The sequence below is a fragment of the Saccopteryx bilineata genome, chromosome 1, assembly GCF_036850765.1.
Source record: "Saccopteryx bilineata isolate mSacBil1 chromosome 1, mSacBil1_pri_phased_curated, whole genome shotgun sequence".
In the NCBI taxonomy this organism is placed as follows: Eukaryota; Metazoa; Chordata; class Mammalia; order Chiroptera; family Emballonuridae; genus Saccopteryx; species Saccopteryx bilineata.
Window position 1 is genome coordinate 376,496,745 of NC_089490.1, and position 26,997 is coordinate 376,523,741.

The window sequence follows — 26,997 nt, forward strand, 5'->3', positions numbered from 1 at the left end:
TCAGAAGCCATTTGAACATACTCTACCTACTCAGAGTGGCTTTCCAGCAGGCCCCTGGAGCACGTCGGGAAGCTGCATGATACCTGGACTACATTCTCTGCGCTACTATCGAGTTGGAGTCTGCTTCCGAGGCTAACATTCAGAGGCAGCATTACAATTTCAGTCTCAATTTCTCCCAAGTATTTTTAGGCAACCTTAAAGGACAGAGGTCTCTTATAACTTGCAGATAAAAGTACATATAATATTTGCATTTTACTGAATTGTACAACTGCTTCTCTGGATTCACACCAATGGTGGTGACCTTCCAACTCTGGAAGCGCAAATCAACGTTGAGTGGTTAAAATATTTTTATGAGCAAAACACATTAGTCTCAGGCAGACTTGCTAATCTTTCAATAGAAGCATTGATCTTCACATATGCATATACATGCCCATGCATATATACTCAAACATATATATAATACATTTCTATAAAATAAAATCCTATAAACTACATGTTATTATTTAACTAAGATCAAATTATTCTGAAAAATGTTCTGAGAACAAACACATCAGAAAATGCTTAAGTTGTGGGGGCCTCAAAGATATTTTAGTGTTAACATCAGAAGAAAAACACCTCAGAATTGTAAACAATACGTCAAATTTATCTTCAGAATTGTGTTAACTATAGGATGAAAAAGTCACATCATCTCCGCAGTGGACTTCACTTTAGCAAAAGAGTAAACATATTTCCTCCACATCAGCTGCAATCAAGACATTAGCAGAAAGCCATGATTGATTAACCTGGGAGCCGTTGCTGAGAAATGGATATGCAGCACAGGCTGTTATCACTGTCGTCTGCAAAAAGCAAGTTCCTTGTTTAGATATCCTTGTTGTAATAAGTGACATTATTAGGTAGTTCTTCTATTTAAATGACATAAGGATTTAGTGTATCAGCAGCTTATAATAAAGAAGCCCTTTCAATCTGATGATTCCTCTCCCTCCCAGAAGTACTTTTGCTGTTTATAATTCGCGTGGTAATAGAACGCCATATGGTTGTGACTTTTAGCCGAAGTAAATGACATTTAAACAAACAGAAAAAACAGCATTAGGATATTCAAGGATTTGAACTATAACCTAAATACACAGTGCACATTATGGGGCTATTAGTGTTAACTACATAAAGTGACCGTATTTTTATTGAATTCATTGGGGTGACACTGGTTAATAGAATTACACAGGTTTCAGGTGTGCAGTTCTATGATACATCATCTGTGTTACAGTGTACTGTGTGTTCACCACCTCAAGTCCAGTCTGCTCCCATCACCACTTCTCCCCCTTCCCCAGGGACCATTTTCTAAAGCTGTTACACTAAGGATTAAAATCACAGACTAGACTATCACACATTATCCTCAGAAAGATAATCAAGTGTTTTTCTTTGTCTCTTCATTACCTTTTTAACAAAATTTTACTCCATTTCCCGAGTCCTGGCTCAAATCCCCTACATTAAATATGCTTTTACTCTGCCTACTGTGCAAATTGATAGGAGAATGCCAATTCATTTTATGTTTCCGCTTCCAATGAATTATTTTTGGCAAATTAGAGGCTTTAGCAGTAAACTGAGTAATTGCCATAGTATAGGGAGGTAAGTCATTCAAGTTGTTTGAGCTGAGTACAATTTGTTTCTTTTGAGAGTCACAAATTAAGCTTATATCCTAGTAGCCAATGTTCAACCCAAAACCAAAGGAAAGAATCACTGGCCTCAATACTATCAAAATAAAAAAAGCAAAACCCACTGCACTAGAACCTTGATAGGGACTGCTTAGTTTCCAAATGTTTAATGTAAAAAATAAATCATGGTTCCTAAGTGTTGCTCGCCACATGGACTTTTAGAACTCTGGAATGAATAAAATGGTTCCACTTCAGTTAACCAATGATCTGTTTATATTCCTTAATGCCAACTTAGAAACAATGCTATTTCTTTCATATGCTAAACTCTATGTTCTAGGTTCCAAATGACAACTTCAGTGTTTTGTTTTCTGAAGCATATACTTAAATGTTTTTTGCCTGGAATTCAAAACACATTTAATATTCATGATCTTTAATATGCAGTTTGATCAAGATCTGAATAGTAATGTCTTCATCTTATAAACAACAATAATTTTTCTAAGAGGATGCACAGGTAAGGGAAAGAAACCCTTTTCATAAAATACAGCACCAGTGTGCTTTTGAAATAGCTGAAAAAGGACACACTCTCTGGAGGGGCAGACCCTGCACACGGTCTCTTTAGAGTGCTCCAAACTTGGATGAATTTTTGTTATAAATCACCTTGATTAATGGAACACATTTGCTAAAGAGGTTCTGTAATAGCTACATAATTCTTATGGCTTGAAAACTCCAGCTTAGAAAAAGTGCTGGAAGCAAGGAAACCATCAAAACTCACTGGCTACTCTTTCAGAACCAATACTGCCCTGATCAGAAATTGTTCCTTTTCTTTTTAAAATAATAAAGACAAATATATTTTAAGGGAAGTACAACTTGAGAGGAGTCGGGGCATGGGAAGGAGTACAGATTCTCGGTGGAGCCAGGCTACTTGTGTTTGACTTCCAACTGTTTCTCTCACTAACTATTCGAAATTATTTTTTTTAATTTATATAGATTTTATTTATTTATTTATTTATAAATGTAAAATATTTATTTTAATTAACTATCACATTGGGTTGCTGTTGTGATGATTAAATAAAGTAACCCTGGTAAAGAGTTTCAAAAGTGTCTGGTACAGAGTAAATATGTAAGTGTTGGCCAATATTATTGTAATTGTGTTTATACAGTTACAAACTTATAAACCAAAGTGAATGGAATATACCAGGTTTGAAATGAATGTAGTGTCCTCTGATTTATCCATTCATCAAACATAAAATTCAATGAATATTTTCTTAAACAGAATATTTTTTAAAAATCTACATCTTACAGTCCTTTGGTTGTCTTTTCTGCATCCTTCTGTCCTGATATTCTTCCTCTAATAACTCAGAGAGAAAACACGAACAATGGTGTGGTGTGTTAAGCACACAGACCCTGGATGCTATCATTCACGTTTGTTCTGTCTGTAAACTACTTCTCGTCTCAAGCATATGTTTGTTGCTAAAGCAATTCAGAAGTGACTAGAATGCCTCATGAAATGATAACAGTCATGTGAAGGTGCATTATGTTAAAATTTGACATTTTTGAAGAATAAAAGGATGCAGTGTCCCTGATAAAGTCCAAAGAAAAAGAGGTGACCTGCCACTATACTATCATCTTCAACATTATCACCATCAGCTAACAATCATTCTAGTAATAAACATCAAAAACATTTGCACAGCTGAACCATAGTCTATTATGGATGGTAAATAAATAGACTGATTATGTAATAGTCAACTGATCAAACGTGCTTATAGTACAGTCAGTGGCTGTTATGTTATAGTTCAAAATAAATTTACAATGATGACAATTTAAGTCTTAATTATATGCTTACATTGGGGATGAAGATAAAGGTAAAGTTCGTTAATAGATGTAACCACTAGAATAGTAATCTGATACTGAAACAGACATTTTAAATAAAAGTAGAAAATTAAGTTAATTACTAAGAAAGTGATATTCTGCGTCAAGGCCACCCTCCCTGCCATGAGCTGTCCCAGCAGCCCCGTGACTGGTGAGAGCAGGTGACACATTCATTACACCGCTCTCCACTCTTCCATTCTCCTGCTCGCTATCTCATTGGAGAGGTGAGTTCACTGGACAGAAGTATTTACAATTTCCGTTCTAAAAATTTAAGTAGGATTAAAAGAATAAACAAGCTTTATTGGACTTGACCAGATTTTCTTTAATAAGTTAGTTGAAACATTTTTTAAGCCACGTCTCCTTTGTCTTCTCAAACCTATCACCATTCCTGTCTTTCCTTCTTTTCCATGACCTTGACATTTCTGAAGAGTATCGGTCAGTTATGTTGCAGAATGACCCTCACTTAGGGTTTGTCTGATGTTTTCTCCTGTTTGGACTGAGGTTATACCCTCTTTTGCGAGAATCCCACAAAAGCGATGTGTCCTTCTCAGTGTTTCATTCAGTTCAGGGCCTGTGGTATGTTGGTCTCTCTTGTTATTGGTGAAGTTAATTAACCTTGATCACTCAGTAAAGGTGGTGACTGCCAGGTTTCTCCTCTATGAAGTTACTGTTTTTCCTTTTGTAATAAATACCTTGGAAGAGATACTTTGAGGCTATGCAATTATACTATTATCCTGCAAACTTTTGCCCAATACTTGAACACCTATGGTGACTCTTGCCTGAAACAATTATTTCTGAGATGTTGATAAAAAGTTTTAAAAGGAAATAAGACATAGAAAATAAAATGGGCAAATGGCTCTTGATACAAACATGCTTAAATTCTACTGAATGCAGCACTTAAACTTATATTCAAAATAGAAATGAATTATTTTCTTTTGTTTTCAATTAATGTTAATAAACTATTAAACCAATAAATGACATAATTAAAATGTTACTTACATAACTATGGCTTTTAAAGAAATCTGATGGACTACTGGTGAGCATTTTGTCTCCTTCCAAACCAATTACTCTTTTACAAATATTTGATTTTGGATCACTTGGGCTTTTTGCAATCACAATGTCACCTCTGAGGAAAAAAGTCAAAGAAATGTCAGTGTTATTTGCATGGCACTGCTATACTTTTATAAAGTAACTTATAAAAGCCACACCCTTTAGTCTTTCACATACTGACCACCTAGACATTTACTAACTGTGAGAACTTTTGTGACTGACTTTTATGGGTTGGATTCTAACCCATAAATGGGTTATTCCAACAATGAGGGTGACGGAAAAACTATCAGAAGATCCTAAAATTTCTAATAATACCATAGGAATTATCTTCTTTCACTGTAGCCAGTGTTACTTCTTTGTCCAAATTTTTAGAAACAAAACTACCGGAAAACAATTCCATGGAAGTACCACCAAATTAACTAAGTAAATTTTACTGCCCAACCAGCAGTATAATGGACTCCAGAGCACATAAAAAGATAGAAACATCTTTCCCTAGAGCTCAAAGTATCGAGGAATTACAGCACTTAATTATATAACCCAGGTAATTTACAGTACAGTAAAAAACACATTTGAGAAAAAAATATCAAAAGACACAGGCATATACAATGCTAAAAGCTGCTCAAACATATACTGTAAAAAATAAATTGGCATGATTTGTGAAGGAAGCAACAATCTACATGTATTAGAAGAAGGAAGATCTTAAAAGAGGAAAGGAAGAAGGAGACAAAACTGTTGGATTAATGCTTCAACCAGAAGAAAATGCTCTTTCTTCTCAAATGAACAATAAGTAAATTCTATCAACTAATACATATTTGGAAGTTTTTAATATATTTACTTATTTTCTGCATCTGGTTCCAGAAATAAGTTGATGTTTCTCTAAAGTTTTGCAAAGAAGGAGCAATATCTTATTCATCTTAACATTCTAATATACAGCACATTTTATAAGTGAGGTGCTCACTGACTATTTGTTGAAAGAATTAGGAGTGAGATTGTCACTGTACTGAGTATGTGTTCCATGCATTTGAATGAAAAAAGATCCTGTGCTATAGGTGCCAGCTATGCAGACTTTCACTCTGCCTGAAACAGATGGCTATTGTAGCTTTAGAAATGGCAGCAAGCAGGAGTATCTGAACCTCAGAGCTCCCTGCCTAGATGGCTATTATAGCTTTAGAAATGGGCAGCAAGCGGGAGTATCTGAACCTCAGAGCTCCCTGCCTAGATGGCTATTGTAGCTTTAGAAATGGCAGCAAGCAGGAGTATCTGAAACTCAGAGCTCCCTGCCTAGATGGCTATTGTAGCTTTAGAAATGGCAGCAAGCAGGAGAATCTGAACCTCAGAGCTCCTGCCACAGATGAAAGAAACAGAATACTCAGGACAGTATTTTTAAAATAGAAGCTACCAACTGACTACCTTGGTTGCAAAAGTTACTTCAGTACAACTCACAAAAATGCCACACTTTGAGCTGTTTTTCAACCTAATGGGCCCCTGAATGAACAGGATACAAAATGAAACCTTCCAAGAGTCTTAATTTATTGAACGTAGTTATTGGTATTACCCATCTGAATGCAAAGAATATCAATCAAAAAAGAGACAAGATGGAGCTACTCATTCAAAAACTATCTAGCCATCAAGTCCAGCTCCTAGTTAAGGAGGGTGCTCGAGAACTCTGAGATAAAACCAAGTTTAACTAGCATGGAAAGCAGAAGCCTGTCTTCCTGCTACCGTGAGGCTAGATCTCCAATTCATCCAAAGACTCCATTATGTTATTTTGACATAAGTTAAAAAGAAGCTAGAATACAATGTTATATAAATTTTATTTTATATCACGATATTAAGTAAGTATCTTGAAGTTGTTATGGATTAAAGATCTGAAGAAGTATTACCTAGGGACCATGCTGGACCATATGCCTTGACCAAGAGATAGTTTCTACTTATAGAATCTAAGATGGTAAGACCGGTAAATGCAAAGAACAGTTTCACACCATTCGTGATGATTATTCAGTAATGTGAGAAAGATTATAGAAGAGGCCAATAATAAAAGAGGAGTGCCTGAACCTACTTCTGCCATAAGCTAAATACCAGCTCAAGTGAGTCAAATCTGTAGTTAATAGAAATGAAAGCTGGTATGAATTTGTTTTTTCAGAATTATGAGAAACTAATGGACCTAAAATTTTAGAGAATCACAGAGGTGCTGTTTAGGAAATACATTAAATTACTAATATTTGACATGCATTCAGAAAAAACATATTCATAACATTAACCAACAGTATCAGAGGATTAGAAACACCATTTAAAATAGGATTTAAAAAGATTTAGTGGCAAGCAATATTTGGCAAGGAGTTTTTCAACTTAATGAATCAGGAGACTCATAGCAGGTAAGTCCTTGTGCCCAGCTATATACAGTGCTATAGTCTAACAGTTATCAAGTGCTCTTCATAGGCTATAGAGAATAAGACAGTCACCTACAGAAACAAGATTATTTTAAAAACTTAAAAACCAAAGTAATGATTTGGCTAAGTAATGTAGTTCCGAAGTCCCTAGTCTTCACTCAAAACACTCTAGCCAGCACCCCCGCTGCTCCCCCAAAAAAGTAGAGTAGGCTTGAATGTACATAAAAAAAAAAGCCATCTATTTTGGACAATGATATAAGGGACATAATGACCCAAGAGACTATGCATGTTAAACTATAAAATTTCTCAAACTGAGAGAAAATATTTGAGTCCAAATTTTATCTAGGTTGTCATTCCTTTGTATTTACAAAAAAGTTTTTAAAGATAAAGTTAAGACACCGAAGAAAAAACACAATATGTGTGTGTGTTTCACCATAAGTTTACTATATCTATAACAAATATACCTTTGGATACCATAAAAATGTCGACTAAGATTTTCTGCAAAGACAATATCTGAATTCTGAATTGTAGGTTCCATTGATGGTCCAGAGCACTGAAAAAAAAATAATTTTATAATTTGAGTTGAAAACCTTTTTAAATATAACATAAATCATCTGAGCAGCTTAAAAGAAAGAAGTTAAGTAAATGTCCTTCAAGCTTCGAGGATGAGTCAGAATGAGGTTACAGCTCGCAGGTAAGTTCAACTCTACAGTGCGGCCACCACATCTGGGAACACAGGCAAATACATTTAAAATGATTTATTGATAGGACATTATAATACATGAATAAAATAACATTATCTATGTCCCCAAATGTTGGCCATCCTGTAGAAAGTAGGCTCCATGAGGCCAGGGCCCTTGTCTCTCCTGCTGCCAGCTATATGACCAAGGTCAAAAACAGTGCTTGGCATAAAGCTGATAGTCACAAATCATGTTGAATGAATGAGTAAATGACTTAGTTATTTTCTTATTATTGTCAAGTATCCAGTGCCCATGTAGTGATTTATTAAATGGCATCATGTTCTCAATGAGTTGATGCCTTTCCTTCTCTCCCAGGAAAAGAGCATACTCATTGATGGGGCTGTAATGTATATTTCATACTAAAAAATATGGGAGTAATAAGATGTATTTTAAGACTTCATATTAATATGTCTTAAAACAACAGTTCTCATATATACCTCAAAGCTCTAATAAACGATCACTGCTACCTAAAATGTCTAAATGTAATAGTCTCCAATACTCCATTTATGTGTAAATAATTTTTACTCAAATCTTCCCACTCAGGCAGAAAATAATAAAGAATACAATGAAAGTATATGTTAGCTACCTCTGCAGCTCATTGGAAATTTAAAAAATCAAGAGTGGAGTTTCAGTTAAATATATTTATTTGCAATTACTCAGCTCAACTTGAGGTTCTAAAACTGAATCTGTTAGGGTAGACCTGGTAAAAACAACACAAACCACAAAACCCACAGAATATACAATCAATTAGTTCATTTACATGACAAAAGGTTACTACAGTCAAGGTTGATAGATTCATAATGCAATATTAAAAAAAATCACTGGTGGGGGGCATTTTTAACACTTTAATATTGACACAAGGCAGGATAATCATTTGTTTTAATGACAAACACAATGGTTCTAAATAGGAGTTCTGAAAACTGGAGAAATCTGTGTTGAAATTCCAAGTCTGCTTGCTATAAACTGTGGACCTGGAGCAAATTACTAATGCTTTCTGAGCCTCAGTTTCATCATTTGTATAGTGATTTCTAATAAGTAGCTCACAGAGTATAAAGATTAAATGTGTTAATAAATGTAAAACATCAGACACATCCTGGAACATTTTAGCATTCAATAAGTGGTGTAACCCATTATTCTTAGAGTATTAATAGGGCCTTTGGTGCCCTGTCGGAAATGGAATACAGATCCATATTTAAAGTAATGGTTCTTGTATTTTCTATCAGTGCAATACAAACACATTTTCTTACATCCCAAAATTTAGAAAGACTTTTACGTTATAACGGTCAAACTTTTTTCACTAAGTTATTAACTTAAATTATAATAAAGAGAAAAACATATTTTCCTTCAATTTAAAAAAGCATACATTTAAAATGATTATTTTCTTGAATGTAAAAACTTACCATGACAACACCACCAACATATTCAAAAGCACAATGAGCTATGCAGCCATACTGAATAGTATAGCCAACAAGTCGAAAGGTTTTTCCCAGAACACCACGAAGCATAGTTCTGTGTAGACTCTGTCACCATTGGCCTGATGGTAAATTTCAAAAAGTTTCATGAACAACACTATTTTAAAACACTTAAGACGTAGCTCTATGGTAAAATATTTTATAATCACTCGGAATGTGCTAAATGCGCAGTTTGGTGTAGAAAAGCAACAGCTTGTTTTCATTTCTGCTAAAGATATTTTAAATGGCAAATTACAGTCACTTAGTATTTTGATCTACTGGACAGAGATTATATTCAAATATCACTGGGTTTATATATGAATTAGATAACTTGAAGATTCTGAGCTTGTCTGTTTCCCTTTCATACCGTGGTTATTTCTTGTTATTAAGGCAGATATCTAGGGAAAGCTAATAACTCATTCAAAGTACTAATAATAGTTTTTTTTTGGTATTGTTCCTTGTTATACTTCATCATTTCTTGTCATAATACAATATAATGGAGAAAGCACTAGAAAAGGTATATGGAAATTCTAATGTTAAATTATTGTTTTATTACCTTGAGTCATTGTCAATGAATTAGTTAACCCCGCTGGGCCTTCAGAAAATGGAAATATCTCACAGAAAGGATCTGAGATTCAAATTCGACACCATATGTGAAAGGGCTTTGTAAATTATAAAGTTTCACTTAGTTGTCAGCTCTTAGCTATTGGTATAATAATGAACACATATGAATACTAGGAAACAGCATGAAGAACCATGTCAAATATTTTAAAAGCTGTGTAAAATTAAAATTTTTATACTCATCTAAAATATTCCTAGTATCTGTCCTTTCCTTTCTATTTACCTGTTACAACTACATTTCAAGTATTTTTCAAATAATGGCCTAACGTTTATACCTAGACTACTTTGCACTATTTCTCAGATTAAAATTACTAAAACATTTAATAAAAATACAAATAAGAAGTAACATTTGCTCAACACTTGCTATATGTCAGACTTTACAAATTAACCTCTGTAAGGTAGTTATTACCATAGTCATTTCATAAATAAGAAAAAAGACTTTAAGTGCAGTAAATTTAGATGCTAAATATCACAAAATGGAAAATGGAGTCAACAACTTGATCGCTGTCACACTGACTCGTATTACTACCCTGCTCCCATAACCTCAACAGCTCTCTATTATATCAAGATTACTTAAAACTTAGTTTGGGGATCCTAGACATTTTTTAGTAGGGTTTGTTGCTGGTTGTAGTGTTGTATTTCAGACAGTACAAATGAGTAAATATTAGGATTCTCAACGGTGAAGAAAGGAGCTACCACTAGAGAGTGGGAGACTAGGGATGAGCTGGAGGTACCCAAACAAACTTAAAGATATGTGTGTCTATCTGTCTGCCTGCCTATATAAAATATCATCCTAGCTCTGTCCACTGAAAAGACCCCTGGAAGGAGCATGGCATTGCAGTAGTACTGGGCACTCTTATCAGGAAGATTTTTGATTTCCACATACCATTCCCCACAATGTAGGGCAGAGTGGTTATGTGCCAGAGAGCAAGGATGTGCTCGAAGTCGAATGGAGACACACAAACCATTTTGAAGGGTCTTCAACTTGACAATTTGAGATTTTTTAAAAAAGTAATAACAATAGTAAATAACATGTTAGATTAAAAATGAAATCTATTGAGTTAGTAATATTTTTTTAAAAAGAAGTATGTGTCAGGGATAGGGAAATTCTTTATCAGAAAATGACAGCTCATAAATATAAAGGGAATAATAAAATTGCCAACAATGTAATAAATGACTTAGGCAAGCCATTAATAGAAGCTAAAATATACTGGATGAAAAGATCATTAAAAGAATATGTGCAAAATATTAAAGGAAATAATTTGTTATTTACAAAGGAAACAAAGTACCTTTACAAACAGAAAGTGGGTAAATGGTAGCTTAACTAAGTGATCAGATTTAGCTGTATGAAAAACAGGACAAAGTAATATGTAGCTTCCTGACAGGGTGTAAGGACAAGTATACCATCATCTGTGTATTATTCTTGCCAAAAATGTAAATCTAATTATGAATAATTATACACACCCATTCCATACATCCATTGTGGACATTCTATAAGACAACAACTTGAACACTTAAAAAATATAAACATAATGAAAGAAAAGGATATCAAGAGCCTGAACAGTGGTGGCACAGTGGATAGAGCATCGACCTGGAATGCTGAGGTCCCAGGTTCAAAACCTTGAAGTCACTCACTGGCTTTAGCGCAGGCTCATCCGGCTTGAGCGTTGGCTCAGAAGCTTGAGCACAGGGTCACTGGCTTGAGTTCCAAGGTCTCTGGCTTGAGCAAGGAGCCCCAGGTCAAGGCACGTATGGGAAGAATCAATGGACAACTAAAGTGCCGCAATTATGAGTTGATGCTTCTCATCTGTCTCCCTTCCTGTCTGTCTCTCTTTTTGACTCTCTCTCTCACTAAGAAAAGAAAAGAAAAGAAAAAGAAAAAGAAAAGGATAGCAAGGGTACTACTTTAAATTATAAGAAAACACAAGGACATGATAATCAAACACAGTATGAAATCCTTAATTGGAACTTAGAATAAGAGAATAAACAAGTAATAAAAGATGTTATATGGATAACAAAAAATATGAACATGATCTGTAAAACAAAATCATCACTTCAATGTTAAATTTCTTCACAATACTATCACTATGCAGAAGAATGATCCATTCATAGGAGAAAAACACTGGCTTAGAGATAAATGTTATGCTTGCAACCTTCTTTCACACGATTTACTTCTACTAAGATAGACAGACTGAAAGATGTAGATGGTTTACACACACACACACATATACAAATATATACATACATGTATATGTATGTGAACACATATATACACATATATATATAATATATACATATTATATACATATGGTGGAAGAGACAAAGGTGGCAAAAATGTTATGTAAATCCAGAAGGAGTGTTTATAAATGTGCTTGATACTATTTTGTCAACTTCATTATGTATTTTTTTTTTTGTATTTTTCTGAAGTTGGAAATGGGGAGGCAGTCAGACAGACTCCCGCATGCGCCTGACCGGGATCCACCCGGCATGCCCACCAGGGGGCAATGCTCTGCCCATCTGGGGCTTTGCTCTGTTGCAACCAGAGCCATTCTAACACCTGAGGCAGAGGCCATAGAGCCATCCCCAGCACCTGGGCCAACTTTGCTCCAATGGAGCCTTGGCTGCGGGAGGGGAAGAGAGAGACAGAGAAGAAGGAGAGGGGGAGGGGTAGAGAAGCAGATGGGCGCTTCTCCTGTGTGCCCTGGCCGGAAATCTAACCCGGGACTCCTGCACGCCAGGCCGACGCTCTACCACTGAGCCAACCGGCCAGGGCCCATTATGGAATTTTTTAAAAAAATGAAATACTTGAGAGAAAAAGAGTGTCCTCACAGTCATTTAGTAATTCAATCACACAACAAATATTTACTGAGCTTCCACTATATGCCAGATACTGTGTCCAGCTCTGGAAATACAATAGTGAAAATGATGCCTGCTTTCATAGAGCTCACGGTTTATTCGAGATTTCATACATAAACACACACAAAAATAAACACATAAATATACCAAGGAATTTCCATAAAGAAAAAAGGGGTAAGTTGATAAAGAATGCTGGGTGGGGCTTATTTTCTTTAGGATGAATCAGGAAAGACTTCTCTAAGGAAATACCACTGAAGTTAGGTTCTGAGAGAAAAGAAACCAGGGGAAGGGTGGGAAGAACATATGGTCAGACAAAACAACATACACGTGCTAAGGAGTTAAAAGAAGGCAGGAGCAATGTGTGAAGGACATGAAAGGAGACTAGATAAAATACCCAATGTCTCACAGAAGTTTTTATTCTAAGAGCAACTGGCAGCTAGCGAAGGATCTGAGACAGGAGAGCAACACGGTCTGATTTACAACTCAAGAATCCTCTCACTGCTGTGTAGAGAAAGGACCGGAACGGGGCAGGAACAGAATGCTGGAAGGCAGTCCAACTAGACCAACTACAGTGTTGGCAGCAGAGACGAAGAGAAATAAATGGATTTTGGAAACTTAGAAGACAAAATACATGTCAAGGAAAAGGAAAGAACAGGGTGACTTCAAGTTCCTGGATTGAATGACCAGAGAAATGGAGGTCTATCCACGTGGTTTTACTCACTCCCCCGTGTGAGGTAGAAAACGAGGGTCTGGTTTGGGTCATATTAAAGTTGATATTTTTGCAAGATATCCCAGTGGGCATGTGTGAGACTCTGGAGCTCAAAGGAATGCTCAGACACAGAAAGTCTTGAAGAAATAACACCTATCTCAGTGAACAGTGTATTGTACTGCAAGCAACAGAAGAACAGAGAAACAGGAATTTAAATAAGTAAGAGATGTATTTTCTAACAATACTAGATGCCACTTACAGGCAGGAAGAAGGAGTATGTATCAAATTTACTCCCTCTAATTTTTGTCTTTTTATCCACGAAAACCACCTTTGTTCCATCTACATCAGACTTGCCAAAAGTATACAACTAAGAACAAGGGGTGCTGGGAGAATATTATTGTTTTCTTTCTAAGCTTTGTAGTATACTAAGCAGAGTATTACCTGACAAAAAAAGATAAAACTTTTTTAAAAGTATGAAAGGAAGCCTGACCAGGCAATGGCGCAGTGGATAGAGTGTCAGATTGGGATGCAGAGGACCCAGGTTCAAAACACCAAGGTTGCTAGCTTGAGTGTGGGATCACTGGCTTGAGCATGGGATCATAGACATGACCCCATGGTCGCTGGCTTGAGCCCAAAGGTCGCTGGCTTGAAGCCCAAGGTCACTGGCTTTAGCAAGGGGTCACTCGGTCTGCTGTAGCCCTTTGTAAAGGCACATATGAGAAAGCAATCAATGAACAACTAAGGTGCTGCAATGAAGAACTGATGCTTCTCATCTTTCTCCCTTCCTGTCTGCCTGTCCCTATCTGTCCCTCTCTCTCTGTCTCTGTCACAAAAACAAAACAAAAAACAAAAGTATGAGAGGGTGATGTGGAAAAGGAGAAAACATACACAGGCAACTCTTTGGAAGAGTTTGGCTTTGAAGGCAAAGGTAAACAGTAGAATCAGGGTTTTTCCTCCTCGGGAGGGGCAATTCATCGTTGTGGGCAGCTCTCTTCTGCACTGTAAGATTTTAGCAGTATCCCTGCTTCAGGTGTCAGTAGCCCCCTAATCCCCAGTTGTAACAAACTAAAATGTCTCCATACATTGGCGAATGTCCCCTGGGATACATAACTGCCCTCCCTGGGTTAAGAACCACTGCTGTTTGGAAACATGTAGCACTGAGCATGTCTTTTACAATACAGAAACATAGTAGCACATGCTTGAGAACCAATGGTAACAGTGCCATAGGGGGAGAGACTGATGATGAGCAGAGACTACTGCGGAGAGAGGGGGAAGCGGGAAATGGATGACTGAACACTGAAGTAAAGAAGAAGAGAGGAGGACTGCAGTGCCAGCTTTGACAGAGTAACTCATACCAGATTAAACTTCTTGGTGAAAGCAAAATCACCAAGTCTGGATAAAATAAACCAATTCACTAAAACAGGCAAAAACTGGAAGGAAAGTCATTAAAAGGTTATCATTAACAAATGAGACTTCTCTACATAGAAAAATCAAAATAAATATTATATTACAATGCTGAGAGAAAATAAAGATAACCTAAAGAGATGGAAAGATACACTGGGTTTATGGATTGGAAAAACTTTCAGTGTTATCTATTCTCCCTCAAATTGGTCTATGGATTCAATGAAATTCTAGTGGGCTATTTTTTTTTTCCACTAAAAAATAGCAAGCTCATTGTAATGCAGAGAACCAATTCCTATGAAGGCAAGCCTATACACTCTATCAAATAATTAATAGAAAAGCTGGGGAGAAAAAACTTAAATTTTAACTGTATCACATAATATAGAGAAAGAACTAACAATAATCCTCACAGGAAACTTTTAAGAGGCTCTGTTTAAAATATAGTAAAACTCCATATAATGCTAGCACAAGGGAATAAGGTTGATATTTATATATTATATTTTCAATAGTTACCTACATTATAGATAAAAAGATATCTACCTATTATATAAAGTTAGAAAACACTATTTAGGATGTAGGTAATAATGACTTCTTTCTATACACATTAAAAAATCCTCAAATGCCCTGGCAGGACAGCTCAGTTGCTTAGAGTATCATCCCAATGTGCAGAGGTTGCCGGTTCAATCCCTGGTCAGGGCACATAGAGGAGTGAATCAATGTTCCTGTCTCTCTCTTCCTCTCTCTAAAATCAATACAATAAACATTAAAAAAAAGAAAATCCTCAAACACCAATCAAAATAACAGTAATTATTTAAATAGTAGTTCCTGCTATGTGTCAGGCACTGTTCATTCTTTTTTTTTTTTTTTTTTAGAGACAGAGGGATAGACAGGGATAGACAGAGAGGAACGAAGAGATGAGAAGCATCAATCATTAGTTTTTTGTTGCGCGTTGCAACACCTTCGTTGTTCATTGACTGCTTTCTCATATGTGATCGTGGGGCTACAGCAGACCGAGTAACCCCTTGCTCGAGCCAGTGACCTTGGGCTCAAGCTGGTGAGCTTTTGTTCAAACCAGATAAGCCTGCACTCAAGCTGGTGACCTCAGGGTCTCGAACCTGGGTCTTCTGCATCTCAGTCCAACGCTCTATCCACTGCGCCACTGCCTGGTCAGGCTCATTCTTTTTAAAAGATTTTATTTATTGATTTTGGAGAAAGAGAGAGACAAAGGTGGGGGGGGGGGAGCAGGAAGCATCAACTCATAGTTGATTCCTGTATGTGCCTTGACCAGGCAAGCCTGGGGTTTCACACTGGCAACATCGGCATTCCAGGTCAATGCTTTATCCAGTGTACTGCCACAGGCCAGGCATCAGGCACTGTTCTTATTACATTAACTCATTTAATTCTCATAATAAACCTATGATAACTTAAGTATCTCATTTACAGATAAAGCAACTGAGGGACAGAGAAGTTAAGGAACTATCTGAAATCACACAGTTCATAGGTAACAGAGCCAGGATTCAAAATGAGGCAGTTGGGCTTTAAACTCCATTACTATGCTCTACTGCCATTCAATTAAAATGAAAGATATAGGTCAGAAACTATGTAATAGGCATGGGAAAGAGAGTGGTTGGACTGATTGATATTCAAAGTAGCTAAAAAGATGGGGCAGGGTGAACTCTAGAAGCTGAAAAGAAACTAGCCATTCTTCGAAGCATCCTTAGAAGTTTCCAGAATAGGGGTTCAAGCTTAAGAGCTTGATTTAGATCTATCCATCTTTTAATACTGGTGCAGTGATTTCAGAATACCTGAATCCACAAAGAAAACATTCACCTAATTGCTCAGGTTTGGAATTTCTTTTAAAAGAAGAGAAAGTATTTTGATGCTGAAACAGGAAAAAAAAATGGAAAGAGTCGATGTCAATCAACACAACCAGTTTACAGAAGTTCATTCATTTTAAATTATAAGCAGCCAAAGTGATTAATACCACAGTTTTTGTTCTTTTTTTTTGTAAGAGGAACAATTAGTGACTATATTATCTTAAAGAAGTGTTCACATTAAGAAAACGTGAGGAGAGAGAAGTAGGTGTGAAGCAGAAGACAAATCCCAGCATCATAGTTTTGCTACACAGACCTTCAGTTGAACAAGAAAAAATATCAGACTTACGACACTCCTGACACTTTTGTGTTTCTCAAATTCAAGAAGACCTACACAAATTACATTTTCTCATTCAATAATATATGTAAAGTAACTGAAAGATATACGTATGTCCGTTTCAGACTTGAACGGAAGTTGGTGTGACTAGGGGAGAACAAAGAAGACTCATTAGGGCACGGGTCTGAGTGATGGACTCTGCTAGACGGCTAAATAATTCACTCACACTGCGGCCTCTCTATCAAAGTACTTCAACTTCCTGCCATTTCAGAATCAACTTCAGGGCTGCTCAGGAATTGTTCACATCTATAATGTTAAATCTACTGTAAGACTTGCAGAGGGGTTTTCCCCCTAGAACTGCAAATTTAAGGAGCTCTGATCCTCAAAATCTATGAAGATTTTCCTTAAACCTATTTATTTTGATTCATTGCCAAGGAAATAATTGCCATCACTTTAAGGTATGAGACTGGAACTGCTGTTTTAAATCTGACTGCAGCATCAAAACAACCTGAGAACCAAATTCAAAATCCAAATTCTCAGGCTCCCATCATAGAGCTAAAGAATGCCAATCTGTGGGAGCCGGGCTGCAGAACAAGTGGTAATAAGCTCCCCGAAAGGAGGGCCAGGAAAGGACTTTGTGCTGTCATTTGAGACCATTGAGACACATTAAACATTTTCAAACACTTGACAAAACAGAACCATTATTTTAAACTGAATGTTAACTTTGACATAATTTTATAAATTTTCACCAAATAAATTTTTTTTTTCCTGAAGCTGGAAACGGGGAGAGACAGTCAGACAGACTCCCGCATGCGCCCGACCGGGATCCACCCGGCACGCCCACCAGGGGCAATGCTCTGCTCACCAGGAGGCGATGCTCTGCCCCTTCAGGGTGTCGCTCTGCCGCGACCAGAGCCACTCTAGCGCCTGGGGCAGAGGCCAAGGAGCCATACCCAGTGCCCGGCCATCTTTGCTCCAATGGAGCCTTGGCTGCGGGAGGGCAAGAGAGAGACAGAGAGGAAGGCGGGGGGGGGGGGGGGGAGAAGCAAATGGGTGCTTCTCCTATGTGCCCTGGCCGGGAATCAAACCCGGGTCCCCCGCACGCCAGGCCGACGCTCTACCACTGAGCCAACCGGCCAGGGCCCAAATAAACTTTTTAATGCTAATATTTCACTGAAGCTCACTTTACATGTATATGTATATATATGTAGATATATATATTCCAAATCAAAACTCATTTTATGTTTATAAAGCATAAACAGTTGACACTTTTAATATAATCAAGTATCAGCTTCCAAACAGTGAAATACCAAAACCATCTCATCATTCACTAATAATCCCCCAAAGGCTAGCTACATAATCCATGTATTTCAGGACAGTATACAAGTTGTACAAGCAATAGTTGAAGGATATGCATTCAAATGGAAGAAATATCATTTAGCATTATCCCTGACTAGCTGTCGCTGTACCAGTCCACAGTTCCTGCAAGGCCCTGTGATATCACATTAACTCTCATAAATTACCAAAAGAAAAAAAAAGTTTATCAACTCTTAAGAATGTCTAGGATTCACATCCTGCTCTTTTGTTACATCTGACTTGCTCCTTTTTTAGAATTTTTTTCTTCTAATTCCTCTCACAATGTATCTCTTATCTCCAAAAAATTATTAACTTAATTCTTACTGACATCATTATGAATCACTTGTGTAATAAGTTAACGATAAGCCTAATTTCTTATAAGTTATCAATAAGGTAATAAATTCAAGTAACCTGTATCAATCTGAAAAGAAGGTATATCATTGATAAGACCTTATATGTTTATAGTGAATTTAATTAAGATGAGTTTATGGGACTTTCCAAATAAAATAACCATCTCTAATTAAAGGAGAATAATGCCCAGGATGAAGAAGGAAAAAAATACTCTCAAGAGCCATTCAGTAACCAAGTGGATAAAAAGCAGAACAGTAAATGGCGACCATGTTTAATAAAAGCTTTGCAACAAATTTTGTTTTGAAAGGAAAGTTTCTAAAAAATAATTATATAATACTATTAACTACCTTAGAAATTATCTTGAGAAAATACACTACCTGACAAAAAAATTTTGAAACTACACATAAACCAACCTTTTTTATATTTAAAATAAAAGTAATTATGAGGATAAGAGAAAGATGTTAGACCACTTCATTATAACAAAAATTTTCCATTTTAGATCTTTTCATCATAATAGAATTTTAAGTAGCTTTTCCAATAGCAAAAATACAAATAGAAGACTAAAAACATCCTTTCTAAACTAACATAATGCAGTTCAGTAAAAATATTAAGCTTTCTCAGTCATTCATTTTAAATGTGACAACAAATGAAGAAACACATTTAGAAGAACAATAGCTTGGATCCAGTTATAACAAAATCCATGAAGGATGACAAGTTTGCTAGGTAGGTTTGACCAAAGACCTCAATATAAATGTATTATGTTGCATTTATTGATTTTTCTAATAAAGAAATTATGGAGATGAATAAAATGTACCATATGTAAACACAGGCCATAAGTAAATCAATATATCGCTCATAATGGATATCTTAGTCTTATAATTCCAAAAAATATTTTAGTCACCTATATTTAGTTAAGATTTTAGAGTTTAAAAACATGATTAAGGTTCTAATCTATTTTTTAAAAGACAAAGCAACTAAATAAAAAAACAGTAAGATAAAAATCAAGTTCTGCGAATAAAAATTTTAAAAGTAAATAGTCTAGGATCATAACACTGACAACACTAATTATCTTTTCTAGTCTTGGCAGTTATGTTGCATACTGTTTGGGTGACTGATGGGATAATTTCACTTCATTTTCTCTCAGTTTATTCTGGACCGTGTAAGCGAAGAATATTAAAATAATACCTCTAAACAAAGTACTCAATAAAGTTTATCATTGAAATAAAATTCTTAAAAAAATAAACCTCAATTAAATAATACATGAGTCCAGAGCAAATAACTAAATCCCCATCTGCGAAAGAAAAACTTGGGTTAAGAATTTCTGATTCAAAAAAAAAAAAAGTTTATTAAGTATTAATACGAACTGTTTTAGGACTTTTACATATTAAGACCAAATATTTTCACAAAAGTCTTTTTCATCAACAGTATAAAGTAGCATTACCAAAATTATCAAAAATATGTCTATATATTTTTATAATAATCATCAGGAATCAAAGCAGTCATAAGCAGGTAAAATGTATGACAAAACAAATTATCGCAGCTCCTTACACTTATAGACATTTTATTTAATTTATTGATAATGTCTTTATATCCAAAAGAACACTAAAATATTTAAATATTTATATTTAATCTCAAGTATAAATTTTCACCAATAACAAATTACTACATCATTTAATTGAAAAAAATATAAAAGACATTATTCATCGACTTTTCTTCTTGAACATTTACATTTTAAGTCATACATAGTTTATAGTTTATATATGTCTTACACAATTTATAAGTCAAATAGCTAAGGCCCCGTATTTTAAATAATGAAAAGCATATTCTTTGCCTTGATCACCTGATTTTCAATTGTTGTTTATAAAATTAATCACAGTTAGCAGGATAGAAATCGCTTTCAGCTTCATGAATGACATCCAAGAGATGGGAAAGGATTAGTTCTCAGTTGCTGCCAGTTATAGCGCCAGGTGGCTTTTTCTGCAGTGAAGGTGTTACCGATAATCCCATTACACTAGTACTAAATCTTGCAGACATCAAAATTATCACCAAGGTTCCTTTTCATCCCATCCTTTCCAAATGACTGGAAGTCGCTTCACCTGAAAGAAGTCAAATCCACATGCAGCTGCTGTTTTAGCAGGCAGCAAACTCCCTGAGAATTCCAGTCGTGATTCAATTTTGCTGTGCTGGTGGCCCCCTATTCCCTGTCCAATAATACATCTGTTAAAAAATCCTACAGCTACAAATCAACTTTAATCCTACCAGGGACCTCATGTTGGTCTTGTCTTCCAAAAAGGCAGCAGGTTCTGCTGTCTATCTTTGCCAGTGTCTGGGGAATACCCTTTAAATCCCAGCCCTACTTAGAAGAATAAGCTAAGGATCACAAAACATGACCTCAAAAACCCTGATATGACTATATTCTGACCCAGAGGCATTCATTCTAGGTGAAGATTAGAACTTTGCATAATAAGATTACACAGCAAGTGAATGATATCAAGGGACTATCCATATGCAGCCGCCTGGTTTTCTATAGCCAGCCTGTGCTCTGCAATATGCAGTACAGACGAAAAAGAGCTTGGTCTTTCTAGCTGAAATAAAATAGATTCACATAAATTAGTTGGCCATTTCCAGATTCCTAAATCCCCTATTACATCTTTTATTGACAGCTCCTGTGAGGATAGCACAAATGTTATTCCTTTTTATTCTGTGCTTCTATAACAATCATGCTCTGTAATTGAAATGTACATAGATTATGGCTTGAAATTAACATTTTGTTTGCTGTAATCTTGGATTACAATTCACTGTGTACATAATAAAATTAGGAAATCAATGGATGGATTTATCAGCTCCAAGAAACTAGAGGTATTGTCTAAAGAATAGCTTAACATTTTATGCCAACACTTTAAATGCAGAAGTCACAGAAAGAAGTCAATAAAAATTTAAGTGAGTAAAAGAACACAACACACATCAGACAACATCTATATAAGTTAGATTATATGTGCCTTAATTAGTTCAACTTCTTCAAAATTTAGAAAATAAGAAAAGTTCAGAGAACTCATGAACATTTATCATTTTCTGTCTAAACCGTACTTGAGCAAGAAGGTCAATTACACATAAGAAGGTCTCTACTTTTTACAAAGTGCAGAAGCAGTATTTTAAAGGAAGCACCTTGATCATTTTATACTTTCAGATATTTGAGTCAATTCAAATCCATTATAATTCAAGAGTTTCGAGTTCCTCACTGTACATTTTTAATGTACTTACTGAAATAACTCCTCCTTATATTGGAATATACATGGGGCATTTAAAATGTGTAGAATCCTAGAGATATTTCTAAAACAGTACCTATGCTCAGCAGTTTTCTTCTAAGAAGTTTAAGGCTGTACTAGCTCTAAGCTAACTTATAGGGAAAAAAGGGATTCACATCATTCACACAAACACCTATACAGTACGGAAAAATTCTAAGACTTGCGAAGAGGAATTCTCAACTTTATATTTAAAAGTATTAAGATTTGCCATGGGATTCTTGTAACATTAAGTTCCTTGGTGTACTTGAAATACAGCTTATTTGACAAAATCAATTTGCCCAAAATTGTTGAGAAACATAAGACATCCCTTATATTAGCCACTATGTTTTTATCATCACAGTATCTCTAAGCTTATCTGTTAACTACTCAGGAGTCAGGTGACATAATTCTGATTCGGTGTGTTAAACAGACAGATACCTAGCAATCATGTAAGTGAAAGAGCTATAAAAGCACTGTGTAATTTCAACTACCATAGCACATGAATGCTCTTTGGTTATCCTGATTAGGATATTACTAGAAAAATCATGAGGAATGCAAAAACAAAAATACCCATTTTTGTTATGATATTTAAATGTAATACAGGTTATGACATTATTTACATACGACGTTTCGAGTTTATGACACTCACCTCTCATAAAAACTTTAAAAAATTGAGATGTGATTGTTCCAGCTTACGCCGTTAGCTTCCTCCTCACGGGCTGCATGAGCGAACTAGTTTGGCTGCACGTGGTGGAAGAATATGCAGTAAGGCGGCCTATGAGTGAGGGAGTTGGCTCCCCTAGTACACTTACCTACTCAACTGTGGACTGTTAAAAGTACAAGTGTTCTGTTTGTGTTAGGCTAGGGTGTGTTTCGACTTACATTAAAATTCAGGTTACATCACTGTCGTAGCAATGGAGCTACGTCGTAACCCGAGGACCCCTTGTACTTGAGAGCTATGCCATTCAATAAATTAGACACTAGCTACATCTGGCTATTGAGCACTTGAAATGGGACTAGTCCAAACTAAGAGGTATTGTAAGAATAAAATACACACAGGGCTTTGAAGACTTAGCACAAAAAAAGTAAAATACTTTAAATTGATTACAGTTGAAAAGATAACAATTTAGATACAGTGGGTTAAATAAAATATATATGTGACTCTCACTATATGTACTTCTATTGAACAGCACTGCTTTAGCAGATGTTATCATTTAGTAGTATATTCTGAAGCTAACTGAAGTACAACTAATACAAATACTAAAACAGACGGTTATTATGGAAGAACAAACATACCAGTATCAAATCTGATAGCTAAGCATAGTACAGAAAAAACAAAATGCAGTCCTTTTAAAGTCTAGTCCATAAATCTAACATAGGGTGGTGATGAAGAAGAAGGGACCAGGCAAGCCGCTGACAATCATGTACCAAAAAAGGATAATGTTTTATAGTTACAAAAATGCTTTAGTCCAGTAGGCTTTTAGAGAAAACCACACCTTGGGCAGCTTCATAAAAGGTTGTGTGTTACCCTTCATCAAGTTCAATAAACAGCAATTTCAAAAAGCATGTCTGGATTGAGCAAGGACCACGACTTTTTCCTAAGGAGCTATATAACTATTTATATTCAAATTTTAAAAAATATATCATAAGTAATAATATAGAGATCTGAAGCATTTAGTATACTTCAGAATTTTAGCAGTAAGGTCAATTTTATAAATTATTAGAAAGCTGCTTTTCCATCAGTCTTCTCACTGGATAATGTAGGTTTGAAAAATTCATTAACAAAAAGAGTTTTACATAAAAAACTATTTAAGTGTAAATAGTTAAATGTAAAATATATACCTAACTTAATTCAAGAAAAGTTAATGGCCGATTTAGTATAACCACTGAAAAATTATACTGTACAATTAAAATTCAAAGTCTATCTTTGTCACACATTGGTATATTTAAATATAAACAATAGTATATAAAGTATTAACTCATTTAAAAGTTGCTTTTTCACAATTATTCCTTTATAATATTATCTAAAATACTAAGACTAAAGATGAAACGAGTTTCAATAAATAAATGGTCTTATCTAAACAGTTCTTTAAAACCTAGCCATGCCTCTTTTTCCTTCTCTTTTTACATTATGTATCTCTTTCCTTTTCTGGTTACAAGTACACAGACACAGACATATACACATAAAAACAAAATAATAACAATTAAAAAAAAACTTTCTAGCCATCAATATATGAGAGCAATGATATTCAGTCTAAGTTAATCCCCAGACATCCAAATTCATGAATAAAAATTCATCAGTTTTAAATACACTGAGCCTATTAAGCAAGAACAAAAGCATATGCACAAAAGAGCTTTTAATATATTTCAAAGCCCACAAGAGCCATGGTCTCATTAAAATTATAAATTACACAAACATGGAATGAAGATTCAAACTGCAGTGCAGCTAAGCAGATTACAGAAAACCCCGCGTTCCATATGATAACACACCATGGCCCTCCCAGATGGGGGCTTGGAACAAAAAGGCCATCACCACAGCTAGGGAAAACCTCCTTGTGATCTCTGGTTTCTGTTCAGCAGATGACAGCCAAATAATATGTTGATTATTCTGTTTGTGCTGCTAAGCTTGTAAGATGGAATAAAAGCGATATGATCTATTGTGAACCCAATGCTAATGTGTTGCTCCACTCATAAATAATATACTGAATTTATTTTGAAACTATCTTTTATCTGAATTTCCGTTTTTGAATGCATGAATTAAAATAAAAGCCAAGATAAAATATTATTTAATTTGATGCTTTAAACTAAGAAATGTAGATGACAAGTGAAAAATATCTAAGTGCTTAGTTAAGAGTCAAGTACAATCACCTTTCTGTAATTTCAACACTGCGATTAAACAAAATAAATTTTAAATGGGCAATTACTCTCATTAAGAAATATATGTAAAATTAAGTAATACAATAAGTTAATAACACACATTACTGACAAGGTAAAAACTAAAACACCAGGGTATATAAAAACACTTTTCTGCAATACAAGTAATAATCAGAACATGTCTCAAATATTTCTGAAAAATAATAAGTAGTATTGAAGGCCTTATGAATGTTCATAACTCGTACACAAATGGATGCTCACAAGAAAAATTAAAATAATTAAAAAGTTTATAAAAATAATTCTCAAATTAAATAGCATTTTATATTGCTTTGGTGACAAAAATTAAAACCTAATTTCCCCCTCAATTAAATATCCTAAAATTTAACAGAGTGAGAAAACTGGGATTGTGTATATAACTATTTCACCAAATTTTATATATCATGGAAAAATTTTTTTATAAATACTAGTATTATTAAGAATATTGAAAATCATAATATATTATTTTCCCACCTAAAAGTTCTTCCCTGAATTATATAGTAGACTCATCTTAAAGGCAAACAACATAAACAGAGCAGTACATTAAAGCCACAGTTAAGGCAAACAGAGATAAACACACTGTTTTCTTAAGGGGTTATTTTGTGAAAAGCACAATATTATGATCATTAACATAAGTCCACCTCCTTTTCCTCTCTAAAGATATAGATCCTTGAGTCTAAAAAGCAGAGCAGAATTGACTAACATGAAAATACAGTCTAAAACAACAAGATCTCAAAGGTAAAACAGTAACACTTTAGAGAAAAACACAGAATATCTTTGCAGTAGACAAATATTTCTTAAACAAGATGTAAAAAGCACTAAACATATATGACAAACTAGACTACTTTAAAGTCATAATCACCTGTTCATCAAAAGCACTATTAAGAAATTGGAAAGGCAAACCTCACAGTAGGAGAAATGTTTGCAATACCTATATTCGATGAACAACTCATATTCTGAATATGAAGAACATCTACAAATCAAAGAAAACGCCCAACAGAAAAATGAGCAAAGGAAATGAAAAGGGCCCTAGCCAGTTGGCTCAGTGGATAAAATGTAGGCCCAGCACGCGGACATCCCAGGTTCAATACCCAATCAGGGCACGCTGAGAAGCGTCCATCTGCTTCTCTTCCCCTCCCTCTCTCCCTGCTCTGCCTCTTTCCCTCCCACAGCCAGTGGCTCCACTGGTTGGAATGTTGGCCCCAGGCACTGAGGATAGCTCGGTTAATTTGAGCTTTGTCCCAGACAGGGGTTGCGAGGTGAATCCTGGGCACATGCGGAAGTCTGTCTATCTCCCCCCTCCTAAAAAGAAAGAGAGAGAGGAAGGAAGGAAAAAAGGAGAAAGGGAGAAAAGGGAGAAAAGGGAGAAAAGGGAGAGAAGGGAGGGAGGGAGGGAGGAAAAAGTACTTCACAAAACAGAAAAATAAAATAGGCAAACAGATAACTATGTTAATCAAGAGATATGTATAGAATGCTATACACTGTTGGTGGGAATGTAAAGTAGTACAACCACTATGGAAGAAAGTATGGTGGTTCCTCAAAAAATTAAAAATGGAACTACCATATGACCCAGCAATCCCTCTACTGGGAATATACCCCATAACTCAAAAACATTGGTACGTAAAGATACATGCAGTCCCATGTTCACTGCAGCATTGTTCACAGTGGCCAAGACATGGAAACAACCAAAAAGCCCTTCAATAGATGACTGGATAAAGAAGATGTGGTACATATATACTATGGAATATTACTTAGCCATAAGAAATGATAACATTGGATCATTTACAACAACATGGATGGACCCTGATAACATTATACTGAGTTAAATAAGTAAATCAGAAAAAGCTAAGAACTATATGATTCCATACATAGGTGGGTCACAAAAAAAGAGACTCATGGACATGGACAAGAGTGTGGTGGTTACCAGGGGGAGGGGAAGGGAGGAGGGGGTGGGGAAAGGGAAGGAGCACAAAGAAAACCAAATAGAAGGTGATGGAAGACAATTTGACTTTGGGTGATTATACAACATAATCAAATGTTAAAATGACCTGGAGATGTTTTCTCTGAATCTATGTACCCTAATTAATCAATCTCACCTCGTTAAAATTAATTGTCTAAATAAAAAAATGCTTATAGTAGAATTAAATGGAAACCACCTAATGTCCATTAACAGCATGGATAAAAAGAGTTGTGATATAGTCATATAATG

The 26,997-nt window shown here is 35.5% G+C and overlaps 1 protein-coding gene across 12 annotated transcripts in view; it reads right to left on the reverse strand.

Annotated features, from left to right (window-relative positions):
- Nucleotides 1-26,997, reverse strand: part of IMMP1L (inner mitochondrial membrane peptidase subunit 1) — a 65,099-nt gene that overhangs the window by 12,386 nt on the left and 25,716 nt on the right. For 11 of the 12 annotated variants that reach the window (XM_066251191.1, XM_066251203.1, XM_066251197.1 and 8 more), the window contains 3 exons: nt 9,099-9,232; nt 7,423-7,511; nt 4,518-4,644 (listed from right to left, as the gene is read on the reverse strand). In XM_066251191.1, coding sequence (XP_066107288.1) covers nt 4,518-4,644; nt 7,423-7,511; nt 9,099-9,203 — 321 coding nt within the window. In that variant the 5' untranslated portion in view covers nt 9,204-9,232. Of the gene's footprint in view, nt 1-4,517; nt 4,645-7,422; nt 7,512-9,098; nt 9,233-11,405; nt 11,622-26,997 lie in introns of all 12 variants that reach the window. The other variant, XM_066251192.1, reaches the window with a different exon arrangement.